At 52.5% G+C, this 25122-nt stretch overlaps 1 protein-coding gene across 4 annotated transcripts; it reads right to left on the bottom strand.

Moving 5' to 3' along the window:
• Positions 1-1897: 1897 nt before the first annotated feature.
• Positions 1898-23629, bottom strand: TFRC (transferrin receptor). 4 transcript variants are annotated; one of them, XM_087740866.1, is made up of 19 exons: positions 23552-23629; positions 21220-21290; positions 14413-14626; positions 13567-13789; positions 13208-13351; positions 12366-12462; positions 11846-11968; positions 10501-10596; positions 10188-10327; positions 9629-9798; positions 9202-9321; positions 8497-8582; positions 8317-8380; positions 7901-7968; positions 7446-7513; positions 6906-6987; positions 5751-5972; positions 5118-5258; positions 1898-4831 (listed from the first exon to the last, which is right to left on the bottom strand). In XM_087740866.1, the coding sequence occupies exons 2-19, from the start codon at positions 21250-21252 to the stop codon at positions 4589-4591; spliced, it is 2334 nt and encodes a 777-aa protein (XP_087596992.1). In that variant the 5' UTR covers positions 21253-21290; positions 23552-23629; the 3' UTR covers positions 1898-4588. The 4 variants fall into 4 exon arrangements, with proteins under 4 accessions (XP_087596992.1, XP_087596993.1, XP_087596994.1 ...); XM_087740867.1 differs by having other exon boundaries at positions 23556-23618; XM_087740868.1 differs by lacking the exon at positions 23552-23629 and adding an exon at positions 23106-23395.
• Positions 23630-25122: the final 1493 nt, after the last annotated feature.

Here is a 25122-nt window from a genome sequence, read left to right on the forward strand (position 1 = left end):
CCCCCGGGCCGCCCCCCGCTCCCGGGGCCGCCGCGGCTCCGCGCCCGGTTTGGGGCTGCCGATAGCGGTGACCGGCCCGGGCCGCTCGCCCCACTCCTGCAGGCCCGTCCGCTCCCCCAGCGGCACCCAGTGCCACCGGCCCGGCCCCCCGCCGCCGCCGCCGCCGCCCGGCTCCCCACCACCGCCACCACCACCGCCGCCGCCGGCCACCAGCTCCTGGCCGCGGGGCAGCGCCCCCAACCCCGCCTCCTGCACCCCCCGGGAGAACCCCCCCTCCTCCTGCACCCCCGGGGCCACCCCGCCGCCCTCCGGTACCCCTGGGCTCAGCCCCCCGCCCTCCGGCACCCCAGGGGCCCCGCTCGCCCCCTGCCCCCGGATGGTGTAGGCGGTCCCGGCCCCGGCCCCGCACGCCGGGGGAGCCCCCCGCCTCCCCCGGGGCCGCCCTCCGCCGCGGCCCCCCCGAGCCGCGCTGCTGGAGCCCCGGCTCCGCTGGAGCCCCGGTGCCGCCGCCGCCGCCGGTGCCGCCGCCGCCGCCGCCGCCGCCGCCGCCGCCGCCGCCGCCCCCCCCCTACCCCGCCACCGCCTCCTGCCGCCGGCGCGAGCTCCCGGGGCGGCGCGCGCCCGCCCGGCCCCGCTCTTAAAGGCGCCGCGTCGCCGCTTTACGTAACGGCGGGCGGGGGGGGGGGGGGGGAGAAGGAAGAAGGCGGAGGGGGACGGACGGACGGACGATCGGGCAGGCAGGCGGATGGGTGAGGACTGGGGCGCGGGGATAGACAGACGGACAGGTAGGTGCACGCGCAAACGAGCGCGGACAGACTCACCGCGGAACAACGCCAGGCCCGGGGAGCGCTCGGCTGCAGGCACCGGGGTGGGCGGACGGCACCCAGGGCAAAGGGGCAGCCCAAATTCTCGCCTCCGGGCGCGTGGGGAGAGCCTGCACCCCCCTTCCCCGCTGCCCCGCGGGGCTGGCTGTGCCCGGCTGCGGCAGAGCTCCGGGCAGCCCCGGCCCTGCCTCTCGGGTGCTTTGCAGAGCCACTGCAGGGAGAGGAGCCCTGCCAGGTTTGGGCAGGGAGATGCGGGAAACAACGTGTTTCCAAGAAGTAAATCATCCCTGTTGGAGGAGGAGGGACCAGAGCTATGCCGGGACAGCCCATAAGGAGCAAGCAGGGCTCTTGGAGGAGCTGCCTCCCGCTGAAGATGGTGCATCTCCACGGGATAGAGTGTTTGTGACTGGCACCAGGGATTGGGGAAAACAGCGGAGAAAAGCTGAGCATATTTAAAATGCAAAGCCCCAAACCAGTGCGCTCTCACCTGAGCAGGCCTCTGGGGCTGGGGATACAGCTCCCGCTCTGCCAGAGCTCGCTAGGGCTCTAAGCAGTAACCAGTCTGCACCTCGACCCCAGGGAGCTCCCGGGTGGGATGAAGGGCAGGGGACAGCTCTGGCTTCCTGGGACACAGACATGGCCACCCACAGCCCTGCCCAGCCACCTTCTCACCAGCAGAGACCTGCAAAGCCATAGCCGGTGGGAAGTCTGACATTTCACCCTCCTCCCGACATCCACCCCAACACCGCAGCTCTTTAGGGTCAACACGGTGACCGAGAGGCAGCAGGCAGGACACGGCCATGAAAGGAGAGGGGTGGCCGGTGGGCTTGCACACGTTGCTCCTCCATCTCATTGCCAGAGTCCTCATCCCAGACGCCTGCAGTGAGGCAGGACTCGGAGCCGAGCAGCGTGGCAAAGTTTGGACTTGCTATTGCACATCATCAAGGTGGTACTGGAGCTGCCAGTTACCAACCCTGATGGGGCAGGAGAACACCCTTCCTCCAGCTGCCCGAGCTCACCTGTGGCCACAACAGCATCACGGCTTTGCAGGAACTCACAAGAGGAGCTGAGTGTTCAAGCTTTAAAACTTTATTCAAGCAGACAGCAGGTAACCTAGAAACAGAGTTTAGCACACCACACCAGTCCGATGCCAGCACTGAGCAAGGCATCACGCTTATACTGCCTAACCAGGAGACAGCCTTTGTCTTCCTCTGCTGGCTATAAAGCGCCTGATTAAGTCTGACATCAAGATGCATGCAAACACTACAGTGAGGACTCCCAGACAGCAGCTCTTAAATGCCATCCAGAGAAATGTCACTAGGGAACAGTAACACAGACAGGGCTGTACACGTGCCTCAGAGACAGCAGGGTAGTTAAGGAAGAGCAAGGAGTTGCACAAGCCTGGGCATCAGGCTTCTAGAGCCACAGATGAAAATCCAGCCCTTCAAGTTGGTGAGCACTGAGCTCAGTATCTAGGCTGGGGGCTTGTCCTTGCCCATTCCTTGTGGAGGCCCAGGTCTCTGCTCCAGCTGAACAATGTTCTTTCCCTCGAGGACTGCTGCTGGGGCTCGGGTCACTCACTTGGTTTAGCTTTAAATGCCACATCAAACTGTTTGCAGAGTACAGGGCTGGTGACAGCCAGCCAGCTGCTTTTTGGGAACAGGCAGCACAGTTTAGCAGGCGTCACACAGCAGCAGTGTTCAGCTCCAGGCCAGGGAGCAGAGGGGCACCACGAGAAAGGTGCCGCTCATTTCCCCCCCTCCACACAACACCCAGGAGGCAAGACTGGAGTTTCCAGCAAGACCTGGGGAGCAAGCAGCTTTCCATGCACACGCACCAGCATCACCCCAGTGCCAAAGCAGGCCAGCCTCTTAACTGGTATGTCCACCACCTAGAGCGGTGACCAGAGCCCTCCAGACAGCAGTCAGCCCCAAGTCCTACATTCACCTTTAATTCCCCAAGTCTTTGTAACTGATTTGAAGGAAGTTTACTAAATCAGAGAGCACACAGTCTAACTAGCCTAGTTTCTGCTAAGCATTCAAGCGCCAGTCCCATGACTGAAGGCAGGAAGCCACTTCAAGACAGCGCGGCTATTTGAAACAGCAGCCTACAGAGAAGGTAGAATCTTGGAAAGTACATAAGAGACCGATGTTCACATCTGCATTACCACAGGAGAGTGGAAAAAATACAAGACTGCAGGAAATTGATCTACGTTAGATACTAACCATCAAGCTTCACAGATGACATTGCATGATAAGTATAGAACAATTATGGGAAACACTGTCCCCGATAATTACGTACACCCATAGTGCAACATATGGAGGTCACTGCCTCCGATATAACACTGTGGTAGGCAAAAACTACCTTGTTCTTTACACATTATGGAAGACACTGCCCCCGATAATGTCAGTTAGGTTTCATGATACATAAGGTACTGGAAGTTTGCAGGAAGCTGCCATTTAAAAATTGGGCCAATGCCTAATCTGAGGTACAAGAAATTTGTGTGTTGCCATGGGTGGAGCTAGGGCTCCAGAGCGAGCCCCTCCACCAGGGCCAGGGCCAGGAAGCCCAGAAAGGGGGCTGAAGAGGGAGCCCGAAGCCCACAGAGGGGCACGGACACCTCAGGGAAGCCAAATGTCTAGTTTTTGAGTTTCCACCCAGCTTTTCAGCATTTCAAGGATCATTTTGGAGTGCAACCTGGAGACTTGCTACCAGGTTTACACCTTCAAGTTTCTTGCAGGAGGGTATTTTTGCCACAGAAAGCTTAATTGCTAGTTTTCAGAAACTTTTTTTTGGAGGGGTCTGTTTAGATTATTTTAAATGCAAAGTTCCAGTATCATGTTTGATTGTAATAGCAGATGCTGCTTTATTCAAAAACGACAGTATAACTGTCATAATTATGGAAGGCACTGCTTCCGATAATTATCTTCTATAAAAAAAACACACCATTTATAGTGAACGCTGTCACTGATAAATAAACAAATAAATATCTCAGTGCCAAACAAGAGCCATCCTGCAAAATGGCATCGGTCAAACAGGGTTTGGCCAGCAAGAGACTCGATTTCACAAAAGGTGCCAGAGCAGCAAGGTCTGAAGTGCCAGTTTAGAGCCATTTCTCAATGCCACAGGACGCGCTGAGGTGCCAGCTAAGGACATGAAGGGGGCATTAGATAATCTTTGGGTCATTTTCCCTGGGTATTGAGACCTGCCTCAGCAGAAGCAAGCCTCCAAGATGTCGCTGGGACACTGCTGTTGAGTAAGGCAGGCCGGGCACTTCAGAGCTTGCTGATAATCCAGCCCTTGCAGGCTATTACTATGTTGTTTTATTTTTGAACTACAGGTTGGTCTCTGCAGCTCCCTGCCAGAGAAGGGATCCTCATTAAAAGCATTGAGGAATCCATTCCCTATTTTGTCACTAGGTTTAGGGGGCCAACAATTAAAACCCTAAATAGATGAGGTACCTCCCCACTCAAGGTACCAGTTCAGGAGTCACCTGAGCTGTTAATTCTCAAGTACACTGGAGAGCAAGCCCCACAAGCTTGGGGCCATTTGGACTGTGGTCAGACGGGAGCCTGGTTAGAGGAGATTTCATGGTAATCCTAGGACCTGCTTTAAAACTGCATCCTGTGAATTTGTCAAGGTGAGATTTAAATTTTATGCTTTGGTCAAAAAAGATTTGTTGCCAGAAAAGCTACAGAAAAACAATGCCATGTTAGGGAGTGGGTTTCCCTAATCCTGTTACCTTAACCAGGTGTCTGCCGTGTCTAGAATTCGTTGTCTGTATCCCAGATATCACCCACTAAGGCATTGGCAGCCCCTTTAATGGTCCAGGTCACCAGGGCCAGCTGCTCCTTCAGCATGTTCGCATCCACGCTGTCCTTGCTGTTTCTCAGCAGCTGCAGGTTCTCCAGCAGATTCTGCAGGGTGTGGGAGCCTTTGCCGAAGAAGATGTGGCGGAAGGGAGCATCTTTTGGTGAGAGGTACGGGGAGAGGAAATCATACTCCACCTGGAGCAGAGGTGCAAATTTAGGGTTATATTCTCACCTCCCAAGTTTTTCTTTCCTGCCCCGTCATGAGCTCCCGACTTTTGATCCCCACCCAGCCCTTTTCCGCAGCAGCTCTGCAAGGGCCAGACCCTCTCCTGATAGCAAGCGCAGAAGTCAGTCACGTTGACGCTAAGCAAGCAGAAAAAAACCTGGCCTGCACAGTGCCCATGGCTCCTAAGGAGGAGGCCCACCCCAGCCAGCACTCCCTTCCTTTGTGAAGAAAGGAAAATCAGTTGCAGATACCCACCTTCATGATCCTGTCATTCAGGGCCCTGCGGACAACCTTGTTTTCCCTGTCACTGTTTGCGATGTCTCTTCTCAGTGCATCTGTAGCTCGCTGGAAGTCACCACGGGCAAAAAACAGCCAGTTCAAGGTCAGCCCCAGCTCCTGTGAGGGAGGAGCTGTTAGCAAACCTGATTTTCTTCTTTTGCTGCTCTCTTACCAAGAGAAAGTGTTGGTTTTTTTGTTGTTTTTTTTTTTTTTTGCCAGTTTAACCAAGTAGCAGAGCAAGTTCCTGGCAGGCTCTTCTGAGGTTACTGAGCTCAGTGACTTTTCTCCCCACCCACAGTTTCTTGTACACTTTCAGCAGAGGTGCAAATGAGATGCAAAGCTGCACTGTGCTGTGAATGATAACCAGACAAGAAGCCATCCACATCCATTTTCTCAAGAGCTCACCATAGCCTGTGGTGAATCTGTCTGCCGCAGCTACTCTGCCTGCACCGCTCTATAAGGAACATCGATTCAGGTCACATCTTGCTACGCTTTAGTGCCCAAGAGAGGAAGATGTCCAACCCACTGTATCCAGTGGCAGCACAGCCTTATTAGCACACGGCCCCGTAGCGGTCGATAGGGATTCTGTGCACTCTGAGCCTTTCTTACCTTCACATCCTGATAGTAGGGCAAAAACTTCTCCTGGAACTCTAGCAATTCTTCACTGTATCTCTCGAAGTCCAGGAAGAGCTCATGATCGTGGGTCAGCCTGAGAGCTATTTGTCCAGCAACTTCTGCAGCAGCACGCATAAGAGCGGACAACTTGTCGGTCATCTTCAGGTTCTCCACAGTGTCCTGAGTAGTGCCCAAGAAGGGATATTCCTCATCTTTCTGCAAGAAAGCAAGCATTGAAGTTAGGCAAGAGTGCTTCTCCAGCTAGGATTTTTCACCTCCCACTACAGTTTGCTTGCTACTTCCACCACATCCCATCTCCTTGTGCTGCAGTGAGACTCTAGTGGCAAAACTTCAAAGCACAGGGGAAGGGAACAGAGCTCCTGCATCTCATCCCTCACAGTTTCCAGCAATCACCAGGATACTCTGCTGGTTTGTTAGACCCAAAGACATAAAGACCTTTTCCCCCTCAGAGTTCACTGCAGAAGCACAGGCAGGCAAACCCCAGCACTCAGTTTGGTACGTGCTGGCAGCACCCTCCAACCCTTCTTGGCAGGATAACTCCAGGTTTTTTGTGGAACAAGTCTGACGCTAACAAAATCCAAGCGTTCATAAGCGAAGGAAGCTGTTATCAGGAAGGCTCCTAGCTGCACGCCTGCAGTAACAGAGCAGGCTGCTTGGCTGATGCCATTTTTGTCAGCCCCAAGCTGCAGCAGCAGCACACCTGAACAGTCTGAGTTAGTACTTGCTCTGGCCAATGGTACTGCTTCCCCAACGTGCTTTGCTTGCTGACCAGCAGGCTGTAGTACAGTCTTTCACTAAAGCAACAACAGCTTGACATCTTTTTAGTACTTTTAGCTTCTCAATCATTGACATCTGAGCCTCCAGAAGAGCGAGTGCCCCCTCTCCCAACAAATCCGAGTGTTCAGGGCTCTGGAACAGAGACCGTAGGCCAACCATGCCCCAGGAGCAGCCTTCACAGCAAGTACTGCCACAGCCACCAGGTCCAGAGGCTGCATCTCCTCCCCCAGAGAGGCTCCTGCATGGACAATGAGCCTGGGACAGCACCTTGTGCTCTGCCGTCCTGGCGAGCAGATATCCTTACAGCACTTTCCATGGAATGAGTACAGCAGGCAGGCAGACAACACTTACATTGCAGAAACCAAAGGAAACCACCGGGATTCCTGAGGAGGCCAGGAAAGGGAATGCTGCATTATCCAGACCAAGGGGAACACTGCAAAAGACAAGTATCGAGTAGTTACCAACTGGCTTGGACATCCCAGGAGAAAAGCCCTACTCAAAAGCCCTAGAGTTGAAGCTCTGAGCCAAGTGGATTACCCTGTCTAGACAAGACTGGTTTTGGCAAGTGGTCCCAGCCAAGTGCCAAGGGCAGCTCGTCCATTTCTGGCCATCGGTCTTTGTACAAGGCTGTTCTTGCCCTACAAAAAGGTGTCTGGGCTGCCTACAAGCAGCTTGGGGCAGTACAGAGTACAGTTAGTGTTGTACTGTTCATGCTTGCCTGATCCCATTGCAGCCGGTACAGCCCACCCCAGACAGCAGTATGACACTCCAGCACAAAGAGCAGAAGCCATTTAATTTGTTCCTTGTTGGAGATTTGCTTTCCTAAGAAGCCATTTAATTTGTTCCTTGTTGGAGATTTGCTTTCCTAAGTAGCAGGATGACAATACTTACACTGTTTTTACCCAGTCAGGGCCAACTCTGTCATACAGGCTTCCCGAATCCTTTGTTGGGTCCTTCACCTGCACAGAGATGACAGTCAGTGCACTTGTTCTGACCTCTGCTTGGGCTGCCAGGTCCACCCTGGAGCTTGCATTGCTGTGCGGATGCCAGAGTCAGGTGTGCTCCCCTGACCTTTCTCCACACAGGCGCAGTTCATGCGGGATGGGCGTTCACCTCCTACTGAACTGGGGTATTTGCTGATTTTAGATTCCGCATGCATGAACTGCAATTTCCAGAGCCCAGCTGACTTCAGGCAGGGCCCTCTGGAGTATCTCAGCCCTTTCTTCTTAACGGGGCTTTCTCCTCAGAAGGTGCCAGCTAGGGAAAGTGACCCAGCATAGCTCCGGCTGCTTTCAGTTCCTCCTTAAAACCAGTCACCTTGATTAGCCCGAGACCCTTCAACTCACCGCCTTCATAGTTCTCTCCAGCAACGTGTACAGCAGTGGACTAGCAGAAATCTTCATGTGTTTGAAGCCTGCAAATAAGAAAGGGTTTTTGACATGCTGACACAATTATGCACTACTGCCAGAGCTGCTCAGCCCTGTGACTGAGCAACAACTGTTCTACAGCTTGTTGCCAAAGGATCTTCAACAGCTACAGGACAGTCTGCTGGGACCTAGCAGAGCTGCCTCCTTCTGGCTCAGGCTGCAGCAATCTCCCAGCTTCAATGACAACAGAGGAATAAATGAAGTCATGCCAGTCTTCAGCCAAACACCCAGCATCAGCCTCTGGGACAGCCCCCCCATTCCTGGAGGTTAAGGGATGTCTGTCAAGCTATTCTGGTCCCACTCAGTTTCAAGAAACTTAAAGAGTAGCAGGTTACCTAGGACTGCAGCATCCAAGTTAATGTAAGTGAAGGCTTTGGCATGCAGTGTGGCAGAGTACCCCTAGAACAAAACAAGTATTTTAAGATGAGCAGTACAACACCAGGATGTTCAATCCACACGAACAAGAAATCACAACTGCGCCGTCATCACGCAGGAATCTATCAAAGAAACAGTACCTCCAGCCATTCGGTAGCACCCACAGCTCCGTACTCTCCTGCACTCCAGCTAGCGAAGATGATGCTGCGCCTTGGTTTGTAGCCATCTGCAGAGAGAGAGACTGAGATATCTGCTCTTCCACCATGTAGCACTGAGGGCCTGGGTTGATGAATCGCCTGCTCCTCAGACAGAGCTGAAGCATTCTGGCTGCTGCAGACAAACGTGCACGCTAGTGGCTGCATGGACACTGTACCCTGCCCCCTCGTGCTGCAGAGCTGTGTAGGAAAACCATGCTGTCTGCATTTCCCCCTTCCTTTTTTGTTTAGCTGCCTGAGTCCAAAATGAACCCTGGAGACAAGACCACTCACACCAAGTGCCACCATGCAGCCCCCACCGCTCCAGCTGGTCAGCCACTTCAGCATTTTCCCCACCTTCAGGCCTGACTGTTCAACAGACAGCTCAAGTCTGAGGTTTGCATTGTGTGTTATCCAAGGACATTCCTGCATTCAAGCCATACCAGCTACAAGCAGGCAGTCCTTTGAAAGCCAGTGCCCACTGCGGACAAGTTGTCTATGTTGGACAAGTAACAGCTTCTCAGGAAGCTTTGTCAGATTCCCTATGCCTTCCCAAAGGATTATTCTGCAACTGGGCTCTCCAATGTTAACACACGCAGAGCTAAACCTGCATCGCCTCCCACCCCCATGCTTTTGTACACAAATATTTACCTGTTTTCACTATGTCTGAGATCACACGGGCAAGTTCCAACAATATGGCAGTTCCAACACCAGCCTTGGCTGCTCCTGGGCCCCAGGAGTCTCTCTGGGCTCCGATCACAACATATCGATCTATAAAGGAGACATCAAGATCTGAGCTGCAAGCTTCAGGTTGCAAACACCATTTATGAGACAAGCAGCTTTGAGCTTCCGTACTAGGAACAGAATATGGAGTCCGACCCCTGAATCCGGCACACCGCTTGCTTTCATTTAGCCTTTCCCTGGCAGCGCAGTTCAGCTTTTTCTCTGACCCTTAGGGAAGGATCTTGGTTCTGCTGAGGACATGGCTGTCTCCGTCTGGGAGCAGCTGTCACGTTCTGATGATCACAGAAGAGGAAGGGTTCCCCTCAAGATTGAGCCACAAGGCAGCTGCTGTTACCTGGTTCTTCAAACCCCTTGATCGCACCAAAGATGTTCAGAATCTTCCTGTCCACCATAACGTTGTTCACGCTCAGGTTCACTGTCAACTTGCTTGTGCTGCTCACCATCACTTTACATCCCATGACCCCACCTTTCCACTCCGAAAGGCATTCCTCTCCATCCATTTTGCTGAGGGGGAAAAAGAGAGATCCTTTGAACTCATTATCCAGCTCTGACCTCATTTAGCTATCCTGTGAAAAAAAACCAAGCCTGCCAACTGCAGGTGCAGCCTTGTTCAGGGCCTGCTCAGGAAACAGCGTGCAGTCCTGCACCACTAATTAGGCAGGGAGAGGTAGGACGCAGAGGTCAAGAGGAATCCAACACTAGATTAAGTTCAGTCTTTAAGACATGAGACATGGGCACAGGCGACATTTCTGCAGCCGGTTCTAGCAAGCGCTCCCTGCGATACACAGCAGAGACCAGCAGAGAGCTCCCTGGGCTCACAGCACGTCACCACCACCCTCACCCCTGCAAGAAGCAGCAGCAAGCCTAGCCTGCAAGCCAGGAGAAACAGTTACCCGAACAGCTTGCCTACGGCTTGGCTAGAGATAGTCTGAACAGCAATGCGAGGTAGTCCAGAAGATTCCACTGGTGGGAACTGGGTGTGGTTGAAAGAAGGGAAGCCTGGGGTGAAAGGGTCTCCCGTTCCTAGGTGGGCCTGTGAAAAGCGAGAGGAGTTCTCAAGTCTCAGAAAAGCCTAACAGTTTTCATCTACACAAGGGCACGAAGCACTGTGGAGCCAGAGGCCTGCAGAAGGACTCCTGCAGCCCGCAGCCCACAGTGAGAAAGGTTCACGAGGACAACACACAGGGGAGCCGGCTGCATACTCACATGCCCGAAGGGGACAAGCGTGTCCGTGTTCTTGTAATCGTAGGGGTCCAGGTACATCAGGGCACCAACTGCTCCTGCCTCTTTGGCATTGGCAACCTGAAGCAAAAGAGAAACATTAATTGCACATTTACACTGCAAGCAAGGGGAGTTAAGGCACGTACATGGAGTAATGGTGTGAAGGGCTGTGCTCCTCAATGCCCAACTCCACAACAGATTTTAACAGCTACCTGACAGTGACAGATACACAAGGAAGCTGAACACTAGCAGCTCAGTCCTACTCCAGGCAGAGTGTGTCTAACACCCTTTTGAACAGTCAGGACACTCCACGGTTAGTGCCTCACCCTATGATTCCTTCAGCTCGTGCTTGCTCCTCAGAGCAGCTTAGAAGAAAGATATTATTTAATTTTGATCATGCTCCATCTGTTTTCCCAAGATGAGACTAGTCTCAGGACAAGGTAAGCAGCCACTGGAGACTCATCTTCACATGGAAAATGGAGGCAGAGTGACCTAGTCAGGTCCCTGTTTAATACACCTACAACCCAGCTGCCTCCGATAGGCCACCAGTACACTCTTGCAAGGCTGAACACCAGTTTGAAAAGTGGAAAGGGGGTTGGAGAACCACTGAGTACCCCTTGCATAAGCACTTTTCAGCTCTGCCTGTGTCTGATGCATGCAAACAGGCAGAGTCTGACTGGAAAGAGTCCTATGCCCCAGCCTCCTCAGGAGCATCCATCTGAGGGGCAGTCCTGGGTCGGACCTAGAACAAGCTTGCATACAGAAGGACGTGGATCCTTTAGGCTGCTTGGCTATTTGGTTCTACTCGCTACAGAGGGAACATTACAGCAACATACAAGGCAGCTGACTGGGCATGCAGTGCCATCACCTTCACTTGGTCCAAGCAAAGAGTCAGCAAGGGCCCAAGTGAGACACTGCAGCCCAGCTTTGAAAGCATCTGCCTGCAGCAGCAAGAGGTGCTCTGGAGGCAAGGCTACCCTGCTTCTAGCAGCTCTGGTGCTGCATCTAGCAATACCAGCCAGCTCTGCACCCTGTAACCCCCAGGCTGCCTCCCTCTGCCTCCCAGCTCCATCACTCCACAGACGCTTGGCTGTCCCAGCAAGACTGCCAGAGGCAAAGAACACCACCATGAACGGTAACCAGCTCTGTTCAGTCTTGGTGTCCAGACCTGCACGTGGAGGCTTAGCGCAAACAAGCAAGACCAGACCTGCAGGGACAAGCCTACATACATGAAGGCCTGAACTGAGGCACAAGAGGTGTGTCTTCAAGAGGAGAAAGCATAGCTTCCTGCTGCCACATTTGGCCAGGCTTTGGGGCACAGACTGCTTACCTTCTCAGCAAGGGTTATTTTTCCAGCTCTGAAGATGACTATACTTTCATTCAGTGAAACATCCAGCTTCTCTATCTTCTGAAAATCAGCTTTCAGTCCATAGTTCACATAGAGTGGTTTGCCCTGGAACAGAAACACTGGTTATAAATGCAGCAGTCCTATGTCAGTAAGATAGTTGAAACAGCCTGCGGAGTCGCAGTAACAGTGACTCCCATTAACAGCAAGGAGTTCGAGCTCAGCAGTGTAAACTCTGATCACATGCAACATCCCTGGTGGAGCAGCACTTCTGTCAAGGTTCCTGTCTGGATCCCAGCAGAGAAGTTTAAACAGTTACTTCTGCGTCTTGCTGAAGTAATAAAACTCCGTGGGCCCACTCCTCACCCCACTATCCCCACCACCACCCCCAGCTCTCTAACCGGGGAGGGCTTTATACACTCCGTATCTTGAAGGGTCGTATTTTTGACATTGCCACCTGGTAAGCGTGCAAGCACACTTCCAGGATCTTCTTGGAGTCACTTACCTCAACTGAGCCACTCTTGCTGTATGCCACATATGCGCTGGGACTCTCCAGCTCCTCTTCTCTACCATCTTCCAGAATAGATACTTTGTTGTTACTACTATTAAATGTAAAGAGACGGCGTTATGTTCTTTTGTACATAAACTCCATATTTAACTAGCTCTCATATTTCAATCTGTGCCCTAGCAATTCTGATCAAGTCAACGCAGAGCCTGAAACAGGCAGACTCATCCCAGGTTTTCTGTGCAAGAATCTCTGGGGTTATACAGAGACGTTAACGAAGGCTAATTTCTAAGGCAAGTAGCAGAAAGAATCTGTGCTTCCAAGTCTCTTAGTCCCCTCCTAAGAGGAGCTAAGCAAATTTGTTTCCCTCTGACATGAAGGGACAAGTAAGACGTGAGGGTATGAGCCGCCAGCCAACACGATGCCTGTCGATACCCTCCTGAGCCAACACGATGCCTGTCGATACCCTCCTGAGCTACTACCGGAGCCACTGCCAGGTCTGCAACGCCTGTCTGGGTGACAAGACAGTCGCCCATGCTAGCAGTTTTAGACACAGCCCTTCAGCTGAGTTTTCACTCAAGTTTGTTTTCTCTCCACTTTCTAAGCATGCTTTGAGGAAACAGCTCTCCCAGTAAAAATCCAGAGGGCTGCTACCAGACCCTCTGGATTTAGAAAGCCTGAGAAGAGACAGGAGGAGCTATTCCTTGGCTAGATTGAGGCCTTCTTTGGAGAGGAGTAACTGGCTCACAATTTTAGCACTGCTTTCAGCAGAAATCATGTTTGCTCAAGACTAGAGATATCCATGCTGTAAGGAAGAGATCTGCATCTCTTCATTAACATACCTGCCTTTGACCTGCAGCTTAATGTAGTGCTCATCGTTCCACACTTTATCCAAGTGGAAGCTGGTGAACTGGTCATGAATGTAGCTGGCAATGCTCTCATCTTCAGTCTGGCCAGCTTCAAAAGAGTCCTCGTTTGCTCTTTGCCTGTAGGTAACAGATGTATAGCTTAGGCTATGCTCCAGGTTGCACTGCAGTGCTCCAGCCTGCAAACCCAAGTTGGATGGGCCATGTAAGCCCATGTGTAACCACATTTAACCACCCCACGACATCTTTAAGGCCCTTTTCTCCAAAGCAGCTCAAGTTCTGCTCACAGGCTGTGCCTCTCTCATAGCTGTAGCCAAGCTTTCTGGAACTGTTACCTCAAGCTGGTCTCAAGATGTCTGGTTGACAGCTTATCTGACAACAGGGCTCTGAGCTCAGGCCAGTACAAGACAGGTGGTCCAGGAACCTCTTCTTCCTCAGTGTCATCACTATCCGCCATGTAAGATGCAGTAGGAGTTATCTCACACTTGCCACTTCCATCCAGACACCTGCTAACCTTCTGCATTCGTCCACGATAACTCAGGTAGCCAATGAGAAACCCTACAGACAGAACAGGTATTTCTTTGTGCTGCAGAAAGATGACAAAACCAGCCCCACGCCATGCAAGTGCATTCAAAGCAGCTCAGGGTTAAGATGCATCTCTGCTCTCACACCGTTTTTGACAAGCCGCTGTACCTAAGGACAAACAGGAATATGCAGCCTGACATTTTGCCTGAGCTGGCGTGTTTTAAGGTACACTGCAAATCTCATCTTGTGCTTGGCAGAGTCCCTTCAGCACCACTTGGGAAGAAGAATGCCTACTTTAGGTCAGTGGCAGAGTTAAAATCCTTGAGATGAGCACCAGAGGCTCTACTGATATGTTGACCCACACCTCTAGAGAAGTGTTAAGAGTTAATCAAGAGAAAACCAGTACGCTGGTTTCCACATGGACCAGTTTGCCCTTTAGCCAAGTCACAGTCCCACCATCAAAATTCACTCTTCTTTGTGCCAATTCTGTACCGTAAGCCTGAGCTAGACACACTTTGGGTTAGTGCAAAGAGGCTGCAGTCTGGATCCAGGCTCTTTAATTATCTCCTGAAACAATACAGATTCTAATGTTAACAGCCTCGGATATGCTCAACACCAGAGTCCACTTCATGCAGTTGCCTCCCACCCTTCCTTACCGATCAAAAGGAGGAGGAAGGCTCCAATGATCAGGAAGCAGAAGTTCTTGCCACTCCTCCACGCAGGAGACGTGCTGGCATGCAGGGGCTCTGGTCTCCCAGTTTCCTCTCCTTCCTCATCATCAGCAGACAGCTTCATCTCCACATGGCTGTTCTCTCCATCCATTTGCCGGGCAACGCTGAAGCGCGTGTACAACATCGGCTCACCACCAAACTGTGTTGAAAGACAGTCATACGATGGAAGAGTTTGCTACACCAGCCTACGGTCCTTGAAGCCAGCTGCACCTATGCTCCAAACCAGATACGGCTTGTTCACTGCAAACTGCTCCAGCGTAGCCCAAATGTTTGGCTGTCACTAAGTCATGCTGGCTGCTTTGAACAGACAGGGAAGACTCAGACCTACTCAGGGTCTCCAGAGTCTATTTAGCATCTGTTTGCCCTGCACAGGTTCAGAGCCACACTGGTCAGAGTCTAGCTTGACGTCTGTCGTCACTTTTTAGCTCAAATAAGAATCCAAAGACCCGTTGAAGCCTTGGACTGCAAGCTGTGAACTTTCAGCTAGCTACGCTGACTGTATGCTGAACTCGGCTATGTGAAGGAAGGCCCTGAAACTGGTGCAAACCAGAAAGAGAAGTGAGCCGAAACCATCGGCAGAAGCTACAGCTGTTCTAGATAAGAAAAGGAATGTCCTGCCTGGAGACAGGGAAAGGATCCAATAGGGAACAAGAAGATCCCAGACCCCAATACCACTATCGGACTGAACCGTCGCATGAGGGGAGGGGAACTTAAACTGTAAGGGCACAAAGTTGCTCAGGGATTGCTTTGCTCCGGGTCCCTCCCCAGAAGTGTCCGGCTCGAGCTGCTCGTCACGGCTGTACCACTCCAGAAATTTGCCTGGTGTATGTACGTCGTGTCGGAGACCCTGCTTCGGGGAAACCTAGGGTCCAGCCCGAGGGGAGAGAAAGCGCCCGAGGGCGAGCACACGCGTGAGCGGGGAGTCGGAAAGGGACACCCGTCAGCAAAACGGAGCTGCCCGCGGCGAAGGGACTCCGGTCTTGGCAGTTAAAGTTTTGGGTGGTGTGGATGTGACTCCCTGGATGGTGTGCGAATGCTCGGGCGGCTGCTGCTCCCTTAACAGTTTGACACCCCAGATGGGACCCTAAACCAGCGCCCTCAGAACCTTCTGCCTCCAAATATCCAGGTGCCAGCAGCGGGTGAATTTACCGGGGACCTTTGGAGGGGGAGGCTCCAAAAGGTGAGTGTTAAAATTCCCTGAGCAGACTAGACTAGTGCTTTAGGGGGTGCATGCCCTGATGGGGGGGGGGGGGGGGAGAAAAGGGAAGGAGGAAGAAAGAAAAGGGAAGGGGGAAGAAAGAAAAGCAAGGGGGGGGAGAAGAAAAGCGGGGGGAGGAGAAAAGCAAGGGGGGGAAGAAAGAAAAGCGGGGAGGGAGAAAGAAAAGCAGGGGGAAGAAAGAAAAGCGGGGCGGGGAAGAAAAGCAGGGAGGGAGAAAGAAAAGTGGGGGGGGGAGAAAGAAAAGCGGGGGGAGAAAGCGGGGTGAAGGGGGGTGAAGAGGGGGCAGGGGGGGCGGAGGGGGGGCGGCAGTGAAGGGCGGGGGGGCAGGTTGTGCGTGGCCTGATCAGCATAAATCGCACATTCATGAGAAAAAGAAACGGGAAAAGCACCTGGCATAGAAAAAAGTGGAAGCCCTTGGCCGAGTTTTTACAGAATTGGGAGAAAATTTATGGTACAGCGGAATTATCTAAAAAGCATGCAATCGAATTATGCCAACACAAATGGCCATTTATGACAAGAACGGCAGGGGGGAGCCCTCTGCAGTCATGACCAACCCGGGGAACAAACTAATGTATTCGAGACATCAACATCGACTGGAGGATAGGTACCCATACCAAATGGATTACTGGTATATATGGCAAGCGTGACCTGGGGAGAGAAAATTTCCAGGACAAAAGTCCAAAAAGAAAAAGGGTGTAAATGTAGCAGCAGCAGGAGCTACACACCAAAAATTCTTGTGAGTAGTTCAACCCTACCTTATCTGTAGTCTCTGTCTTCTTCTGATTCTCCTCCTGTTTACCCTCCGACTCTTTCCCATGACTACAACACATGTTCCTAATCCCACTGCTGTGCTACCCAGTGCCTGGCGGAGACTGTGCCAGGGTTAACCTTTTATAGATGCCAGCCTTGGCAACCTAGTGATTTAGCGGGGTGGGGAAGCGAGATGCTCCGCCTAAGGGAAGATGCTGAGAGGCGTGCCCAACTACTCTCATATATACACAGAGAGCATAATCTGAATTGGAGTGATGCTTAAATACTATTAAGGGAATTCTTTCACCCTGATAAAAGAGAGAAAATAATAAATAAGGATGCTGAATTGGCTCAACAGGTGAGAGGAAAGAGAAACCCCTGGACAGCAAATGGTTCAAACTGGGACTATAGAATCATGGAATCCTTAAGGTTGGAAAAGATGCCTGAGATCGAGTCCAACTGTTAACCTAACTGCCAGGTCCACCTCTAAACCATGTCCCTAAGCACCACATCTACATGTTTTTTGAACGCTTCCAGGGACTGTGATTGCACCACTGCCCTGGGCAGTCTGCTCCAATGCCTGACCACTCTCTCCATGAAGAAATTTTTCCTAATATCTAATCTAAATCTCCCCTGGCACAAGCTGAGGCCATTTCCAATGGGATTTCTATAATCATGCAGGGGATTGAGCCGTTTGTCAGACAGGGCTCTGGAATTTAATAGACACCATTAGAACATGTGGAGAACTAGGGGTGAACTGGACTAAAGTACCAGAACACAGGCAGAGACCTGGTGAGCATCCTAGTGATTTCTGGGGATGAGTCGGGTAAGTTTTGCTACAATATGGAGAAATGACACTGCAGAATTTTAACGACATGCTCACAATTAGCGTCTCTGTGGATCAGGCGGCCCCTGATACGTGGAATTACTTTAAAGAACACGTGCCTGGGTGGCAGGGAGAGAATTTATAAAAGATTTTGAGTATTGCTGTGTTTGTATATGATGGGTGTGAGGAAAAGCAAAAAGCTGAGTAGATTAAAGAAAGAAAGAAAAAAAAAAGAAAAAAAAGGGGCAAAAGAACGGGGGTGGGGGGCAAGTTTACTGGCTGCAGGTTTAGTAAGGAATTTCCAAGTGAGAGATATGAGGTCTGAGCTACAACCAGGAAAAGAAGAAAGGGGACGGAATGCTGGAAAGGAGTGTTGTTATTGTGGGAACTTAGGGCACATAGAGTGGGAATGCCCACTCCGGCCCCGGGGAAAGGACAAAAGAAGGAAATTGTCATGGGAAGAACTGCCTCGGTAAGATTCGTAATCACAATGACTGGAAGAAAGAGATCCTGCAGATCTTGAAGCAGAAAGATTAGAAATTTTTAATATGTGGGTAACCCAATTGGATCAGCAGAGACATATTATAGGTAGAGTTGAAGGTCGTGAAGTTGAATTCGTGGTAGGTACGGCAGCCACATTATCCCTTTTGAATTTTACCCCAAGAAGGTCTTGGACCACAGACAGGATTTTTAATACATGGAGTCACACGACAAAGAGAGGAGAATTTGAGTAAATCCCTATTAGTAACCATAGGAAACAAGAGTATATGGGGGTGATTTGTATTGGCGGGGGACTCGCCAGCGTGCCTGTTAGGGAGAGATCTCTTGCAGGCTCTAGATGTAGAATTACACTTGTCACCTGAAGGAACAGATTTAATAATCATGGGAATGACTGCAGTCACTGGAAGCCCAAATAATGAGCTAAAAATACCAGCAGTATTGAAATCGGTACCAACAAAGCTGTGGAGTAAAACTAGCAGGGATGTAGGATTACTAGTTTCACCTCAACCCGTAAACAAAAAAACAAAGGGAGGAGACCCCCCTCCGTCTGTGAAACAGCATCCGATTCCTCAAGAAGCTGAGAGGAGCATTGAAAAGTCAGCAGGCTGGTATTTAGCCCAAGGGATTCTGAAAGCGTGTGTATCACCATAGAATACTCCCCGAAAAAAGAAATAGATTAGATGAAGATGGGGACCTGGAATATCATTTTGTACACGATGTACAGGCAGTTAATCAGTACCTAATGACTCCTCACCCAGTAGTGCCCCATCCCTCTACCAGACTTTCACAAATACAACACTGGGCAGGATATTTTACTGTGATTGATCTGACTGCTACAGCCAACTTTTGTTTGCCTTTACATGGAAAGGACAATTAACCTGGACTGTCTCCCACACGGATTTGGAGGGTCTCCTGCAACTTTTTCACGAATTCTGAGAAATGATTTGAGAGATATAAAATTACTAGGCAAATCAGCTCTTGTACAGTATGTAGATGATTTGCTAATAGCGAGTCAAGATGAGGATGCCTGTATAAAAGACACTATATATCACTGTACTGCCTTAGCAGGGAAAGGTCATCACGCATCTCTGTCCAAGCTTCAGCTGTGTCAGAAAGAAGTTAAATATTTAGGGTTTATCCTAAGGGAAGGGCAGCGAGTAATAGACCCAGAAAAGAACAGAAGCTGTAACAAAGCTTCCACATCCAGTCACAAAGAAACAGTTGCGAGGGTTCCTCGGAGCTGTGGGATTTTGTTGATCGTGGATTCCTGGGTTGGAAGAATTAACAGGATCACTGACAGAAGCAACAAGAAATGAGGAGGTAGAACCTATTGCGTGGGGTCCGGAAAGGGAGCAAGCTTTTAAAACAATGAAAGAAGCTTTGGCATTGTTGAAGGTTGACTTGGAAATTTTGAGTGGTCTGATCATTTTGTGCAAGATGTGCTTTGTAAATGTTGAGTTGACAAGGTAAAACAATTAGACCTCGAAGAGACAGTTAATCAAGATGCTTCCAACTTCACAAAAGAAGACTCAAGGTCCATATGCTTCTATTTTGCTTAACTATCTGTATGCACACAGGAAACTTAAATACAAACATATGGTCTGGGGTTGGAATGACCATCCTTGAGGCTGGTAACAGTGATTAGTTGAGGAACTCCTAATCATGAACCCACCCTGAGCATCCTGGAAGTATGTAAACTATTACGTCCCTCCCCAGGGGTGCCCCGCTCGAGCTGCTCTTCACCGCCGTACCACTCAGTAAATGCACGTGGTGTCGGAGACTCTGCTTCAGGGAAGCCTAGGGTTGAGCCTGAGGGTGAGCGAGGAGTCAAAAAGGGGGCACCCGTCAGCTCGGCGGAGCTGCCCGCGGCGAAGGGACTCCGGTCCTAGCAGTTAAAGTCTCAGGTGGTGCGTGTGGCTCCCTGAATGGTGTGCGAATGCTCAGGCGGCTGCTGGTCCTTTAACGCTGTTACAGATATGACACAGCCAACGGCACTGGTATTTCCCGTGCGACCGCATGGCAAAGGCTCATTGGAAACAGAAACTCCTGATCTGACCTGAACATGTGCAACCCACACAGAAGGGAACTTTCATCAGGGCAGGGGAAACGGAAGACAATCCCTCCATGGCCGTGCCTTTGAACCAAATCCACTTTGATGTAAATGCCCTCATCCAATATCTAGATAATCTAGCATTAAACTGCCCCTGGCTACTCTTAAATTACACTATTGATGAATATTATAAAGCAGCTAGGCTGAAGAGATGACCCATGGGAATCCTGCTACCTCCGCTAACATGAAAGCGGAGGATACACCTCCCGCATCTGCCAGGGCACGGAACCATTCGGCAGGTGTTTATCAGTGCCCAAGCAGAGCAGCTTCCAGTCTGGAGCCCGCTTCTCTACACAGCCGCAATGCAGAGTCCAGCTGCCCACAGAGCAGCAGCCCATGTGCGAGGCAGTCGCTCGGATTAGCGGACAGTTAAACTCAATTCCAGGCACAGCCAGGCACTGAGCAGAACCACTCAGCTTCCATTAGAGCCGCTGAACTCGCCTGCGGCCACGGTTGTGCTGGGGACAGGCAGGAGACTGGCTAAAAGGCCAGAGGAGTAGTTTTGGGAGCAACAGCCCTGCAGCCCCTCTCCACTGCACTGGAGAAGCAGCTGGCAGCAAGCACCCAAGCCCTGTTACAATCTCAGCAGCTCACCCACAGTTCTCGGCTCACTCTGAAACTGCAAGTCAGCAGCTGGAGGTGAAGAGACCAGACATCAGCTTGGTGGATCAAAACTAAACCCATGTCACCTCAGACCCGCAGTTCCATTCTGGCCCATGCTACCCGCACCGGCATGGCTGGCTGCTCACATTTCAGAAAGGGCAGCACCGCAGCCGATCCGAGCAGTCTCCCCGCTCAGCTGCTCGACAGCTTGGCTTCCCTCACACTTTGCAGAGGGCATGTCTCAACCCCACAAATCCTCCACGCTTGTTCAGAGATCAAACCATCGCATTCGCAGTGCCAGCCTGGGTCATTTCACAGTCCAAGCTCTTTAGGGCCGGCAGGCTTGGCTGAGCTACCTCCTCCTGCACATGTGTTTCAAAGCACAGGTCTCACTCAAAGGCTGAACTTGCGTTTGAATTTCCACCCCCAAAGTAACATAATGGAACATGTTGATTGTCCCGATAGACATTTAATCAGCTTCCTCAGAGACACAAGACATCGTAGTAGTTAACGATAACCCCACCAGCACTGAACTCCTTAAGCCACTTCCTTATCATGGCCAGCTAGCTACAGTGACATTTGGCTCACAACCCCCACAGTAACACGTAACACTGCTTTGAATTCGTCACCTTCTCCGATACTGACATGGAGGTTTTTGAACCTTTCTTCTGCAGTATCGTCAGCCTGCCAAGAAATAAATGGCACAGGGGGACCGTGTCTTACCAAGTTTGAGATTGCTGCTCTGGCATGGTCCATTGCCTTCTGGAGGAGCACCCACCAACTTGACCAAAGCCCTAGAAGTTCAGAACACAACAAGTCAAGTCAGGCTGTTCCCCTGCTACTGCACAAGACATTCAAGATCAGTCACTGCTACTAGTGCAACGCTTGCCCATGGATTTTATGTGCATGCTTCTATGTAAGTCACACTGTTGGTGACCCTACATCAACCTTGAATGCAACCTAGAAGTTCACATACTCCCACTGCAAATATAAGTTCTGAAGAACAAACCGACTCTTTCTGTTGAGCTCTGGCAACGGCAGGGAGCAGTGTGTATAAATGAGGAACATAGTCTCAAACAGCTAATTCCAGCCAAGGACTGGGGTCTTATTAATGGTAAGGGTCTTACTGGTAATGGTAAGGCCACCTCCACTCAGGGAGTGCTGGCAAGAGGCACTTGCTCAGCTGTGACAACGGACACCACGTATCTAAGGTTCCTGGGGCCTGTCTCAATGGCAGGATGGAGACAAGAGTCCAACTGGTAGCCAGAAGCGGCACAATGCCATAAGGCAAAGCAACACAAACTCCTACCCTGCCAAAACACTTCCAATTGCAAGGTCCCTTCTAGATGCCTGTATTCTTTACCACTTTATGAAAGCAATTTCAGTTTAAACAGTCTCCCAGAATAGCCAAAAGCAACTCTCCAAAAGCATTTCAGTAACATTTATAGTTTGGATTTCTCTAGACAGCAAACTTATCTGAAAAGTAAATTGTAACTGATTTACTTCAGCATTTCTTCCTGAAAAGATGCTTGAAAAAGCTTTAAGTTTGTGACTAGACAGCTTGGGTTGGGACAGGCATTTAGGCTGGGAGCGTGCACCCTGAGCATGCCCTCAAGCTGCACTGCTAGGAAATGGGTTTGAACTGGTCTTCAGGTGCACGCCGCTTTACACCCGGGAGCTCTGCACTATAAGCAGGCTTTATTTGGACATCAAAGGTTAAAACCGGCCACCCGCTCACTTCACCTTTTGTTTAGGGCAAGAGCACCTGCAGATGAATCCCCAGCAGCTTCGAGAAGCCTTTTCCCCGTGACAGCCCGAGGCCCGGACTCCCAGCTGGCAGGCAGGGCACAGCAGCCCGTGCATCAGAGGCTCTCCCAGAAGCCAGACCAGCCCACCCAGGGGAAGAGCCGCCGGCAGGGATGCTCCCCGGGATGCTCCCCGGCCACCCGGGGACCCCCCGCCACAGCCACCCCGAACCCCGCGCAGCCCAACGCCCGCGCTCCGGGCGCCCGAGGCAGAACGTGCCCTCCCTCCTCCCGCCAACAACCCCCAGTCCCTCCAAAAAAAGGTAAACAGGGGAAAAAAAGAACAAAAAACAAAACAACAAAAAAAGAGAGCATAGGAGTAGCCTCCCGCGGGAGGCTGGGCGGTCCCAGTATCGCAGGCAGGGCCCGGCTGCGGGCCACCAGATAAGCGGGCCGGGCGAGGGCCCGGCCGCCAAGGGCAGGTCTCCCCGCCGCCCGGGCCTGCAGCCGCATCCCCGCCCGGGGCGCGGGGCTGCTCCGCCGCGGGGCTGTGCCCACCTGCGGGCCGCTGGGGACACGCGAGGAACGAGAGGCAGGATGTTAAGGCAGAGGACGTCCGTCAGCCTCTGCAACGAGCTAACGAGACCCGGCCTGAGAGGAGAAACAGGAGGACACCGCAAAACACTCTAGCAAGGAAATACCACGATAATCACGAGAAAACAAGGCCACTGAGAGAGCCGAAGTGAAAAATCGAACGACCCTAACTGATGCAGTAAAAACCACCACCTCCGGCAACGAAGCCCGCGGCCCAAGCAAAGACCCCTACCCACTGAGCATGCTCTGCAAACCTCAAACGCGCTGTACCTTCAAGGGCAGACGAGGCTTGCGAGAACCGATAGAAGCAAGGGTGAATCAGTGGAATTGTGAAAACCCCGGTAACGGCTACTCAGGCCGTACAGAATAGCCACTGCACGCTAGCCAAGGTGTGCTGGCTGGCTGCAGCCAGCGCCCACCGCGAAATAAATATCTCGCCTCTGCGCGCGAGCCGGCTTTTTGCACCACGCGTGGAAGAACCGCTCCTTAGAGGACATAACCTAGCCATGGCGGCCGCGAGCCGCGTGCGTGCGTGCGTGCATGCAGCAGCGCCTGCTCACTCCGCCGCCGAACCGGAGCAGCTGCTGCTGCTGCTGCTGCTGCTGCTGCTGCTGCTGCCGCCGCCGCCGCCGCTGCCGCTGCCCCTGCCCCTGCGCCCCTCCACCACCGCCCGCATCGCCGCCCCTTCCTTGCCGCCCGCTCGCCCGCCCGCTTACGTGCCGGCGCGCCAGTCCCCAACTGCCGCAGCCGCCCTCCGCGTCCCGTCCTGCCCCACGACCCGCAGGCAGGCAGGCCCCGCCCCCAGCCACCCCCACCCCCCAGCCACACCCCCCCAGCCTCGGGCGGGAGTTTTTTTTTTTGCGCGTACCTGTCGGGGAGGGGCGCGGCGCTGGCGCCCTTCGCTGCCCGCAGGGGCGGGGGGCAACCTCCTCCGCGCCTTGGCCGGTGGCTGCCGCCCTGCCGGAGCAGCCCTCGCTGCGGGGAAGGAATATAGGAAACCCGCTTTGGTTTTCGGTTGCCTTCAGGTGCCCTCGGGGCGGCGGAGGAGCCGCTCGCAGAGCGGCATGTGCTGCACGGGGTGGATGCCGCCTGCTGCTCCTAACCTGGGGGGGTTGCTTGTTATGTTCCTCCTGGGCTCCCCGCTCCAAGCCTTCACCTCCCGGCAGCGGCGATACTGGTGCGTGCTGGCGATACTGGTGCGTGCTGGCGGTACTGGTGCGTGCTGGCGGGGCGCAGCGTGCCGGGCGCAGGGCCGCGATCGCCACCGCCGAGCAGAGCCGCCTGTCCACACCAAGGTCCCACCGGAGGTTCGTGAGAGTGATGCCGAGCTAGCCAGGAAAGGGGCAATCTGAATTATTTCTCCCCATGGCCTCGTCTGCTGTGCCTCCTTTCCAGCTAGCAGAGGAGGTGCTGTGTGCCCCGCCGCGCCAGCCCTGATCTGCCCTGACAGATACTCGCTGCACGTTTTCTGTTCCCTCTCACAGTATGTTTGACCCTGTGCTGAGCAGTTCGCCATTTCTACACCTGCCAGGAAAAAGAGAAGAAAGCTGACATTCTAGAAACTAAGATGCTTTTGCACCACAGATATTTTTGCACTGCAGCCAGCATTGGCAGCGAAATACGTTAAAATGAGGGTTCTTCAAAGGCAATGCAGTACCTGAGAGCAGTTGAGCGCCCTTTACCTTGTGTTGGCTGCAGGCGAGGAGCAGGAGTCATCTGGCTACCGGCTGTCAGTGGCCGGTGCCACCTCCCTCGGGCCTGGCACCCGCGTTGTTCGCAAAGCGGTGCCTGTACCGCAGGTGATGCTGAGCCCGGGTGCTCAGGCAGGCCAGCTCGGCCAAAAATTTTTGCAAGGAACAGAGATAGCCAAAGCTGGGAAATGGCCAAAGATGGGGATGGGGATGTAGGATTGATGGGTGACTGCTGACTTCTCATCCCTCACCTCAGCAAGATGCATGGTCTCTGTGTGCATGATTCTAGCATGGTTCAGGCCCATAAAAATCAAGAGCCATCGCCATCCACCTGGAGATCTCTGTCAGGTTCCCAGGGTCTGGGAGCATTTAAACTCTGCAGCTGGCTGCAGCAGGCTGTTGTTCGAGCCCTGCTGCGCCATGCCATGCCACGCCACGTGTATCTGCAGCTTGCACCAAGCTCCTGCTTGCTTCTGCCCGCTCTGATCCCTGCCTGGCCAAGCTCCTGCCTGCAGCTCAGTGCAGGAGCCTCCATGCTTGTCCTGACACCTCACTTTAGCTTCCATCGGGGCGTTCCTCATTGGGGCTTGGCCCTG

Source organism: Nipponia nippon, unplaced genomic scaffold (genome assembly GCF_047370975.1).
Source record: "Nipponia nippon isolate SJK-2023a ecotype South Korea unplaced genomic scaffold, ASM4737097v1 scaffold_7, whole genome shotgun sequence".
In the NCBI taxonomy this organism is placed as follows: Eukaryota; Metazoa; Chordata; class Aves; order Pelecaniformes; family Threskiornithidae; genus Nipponia; species Nipponia nippon.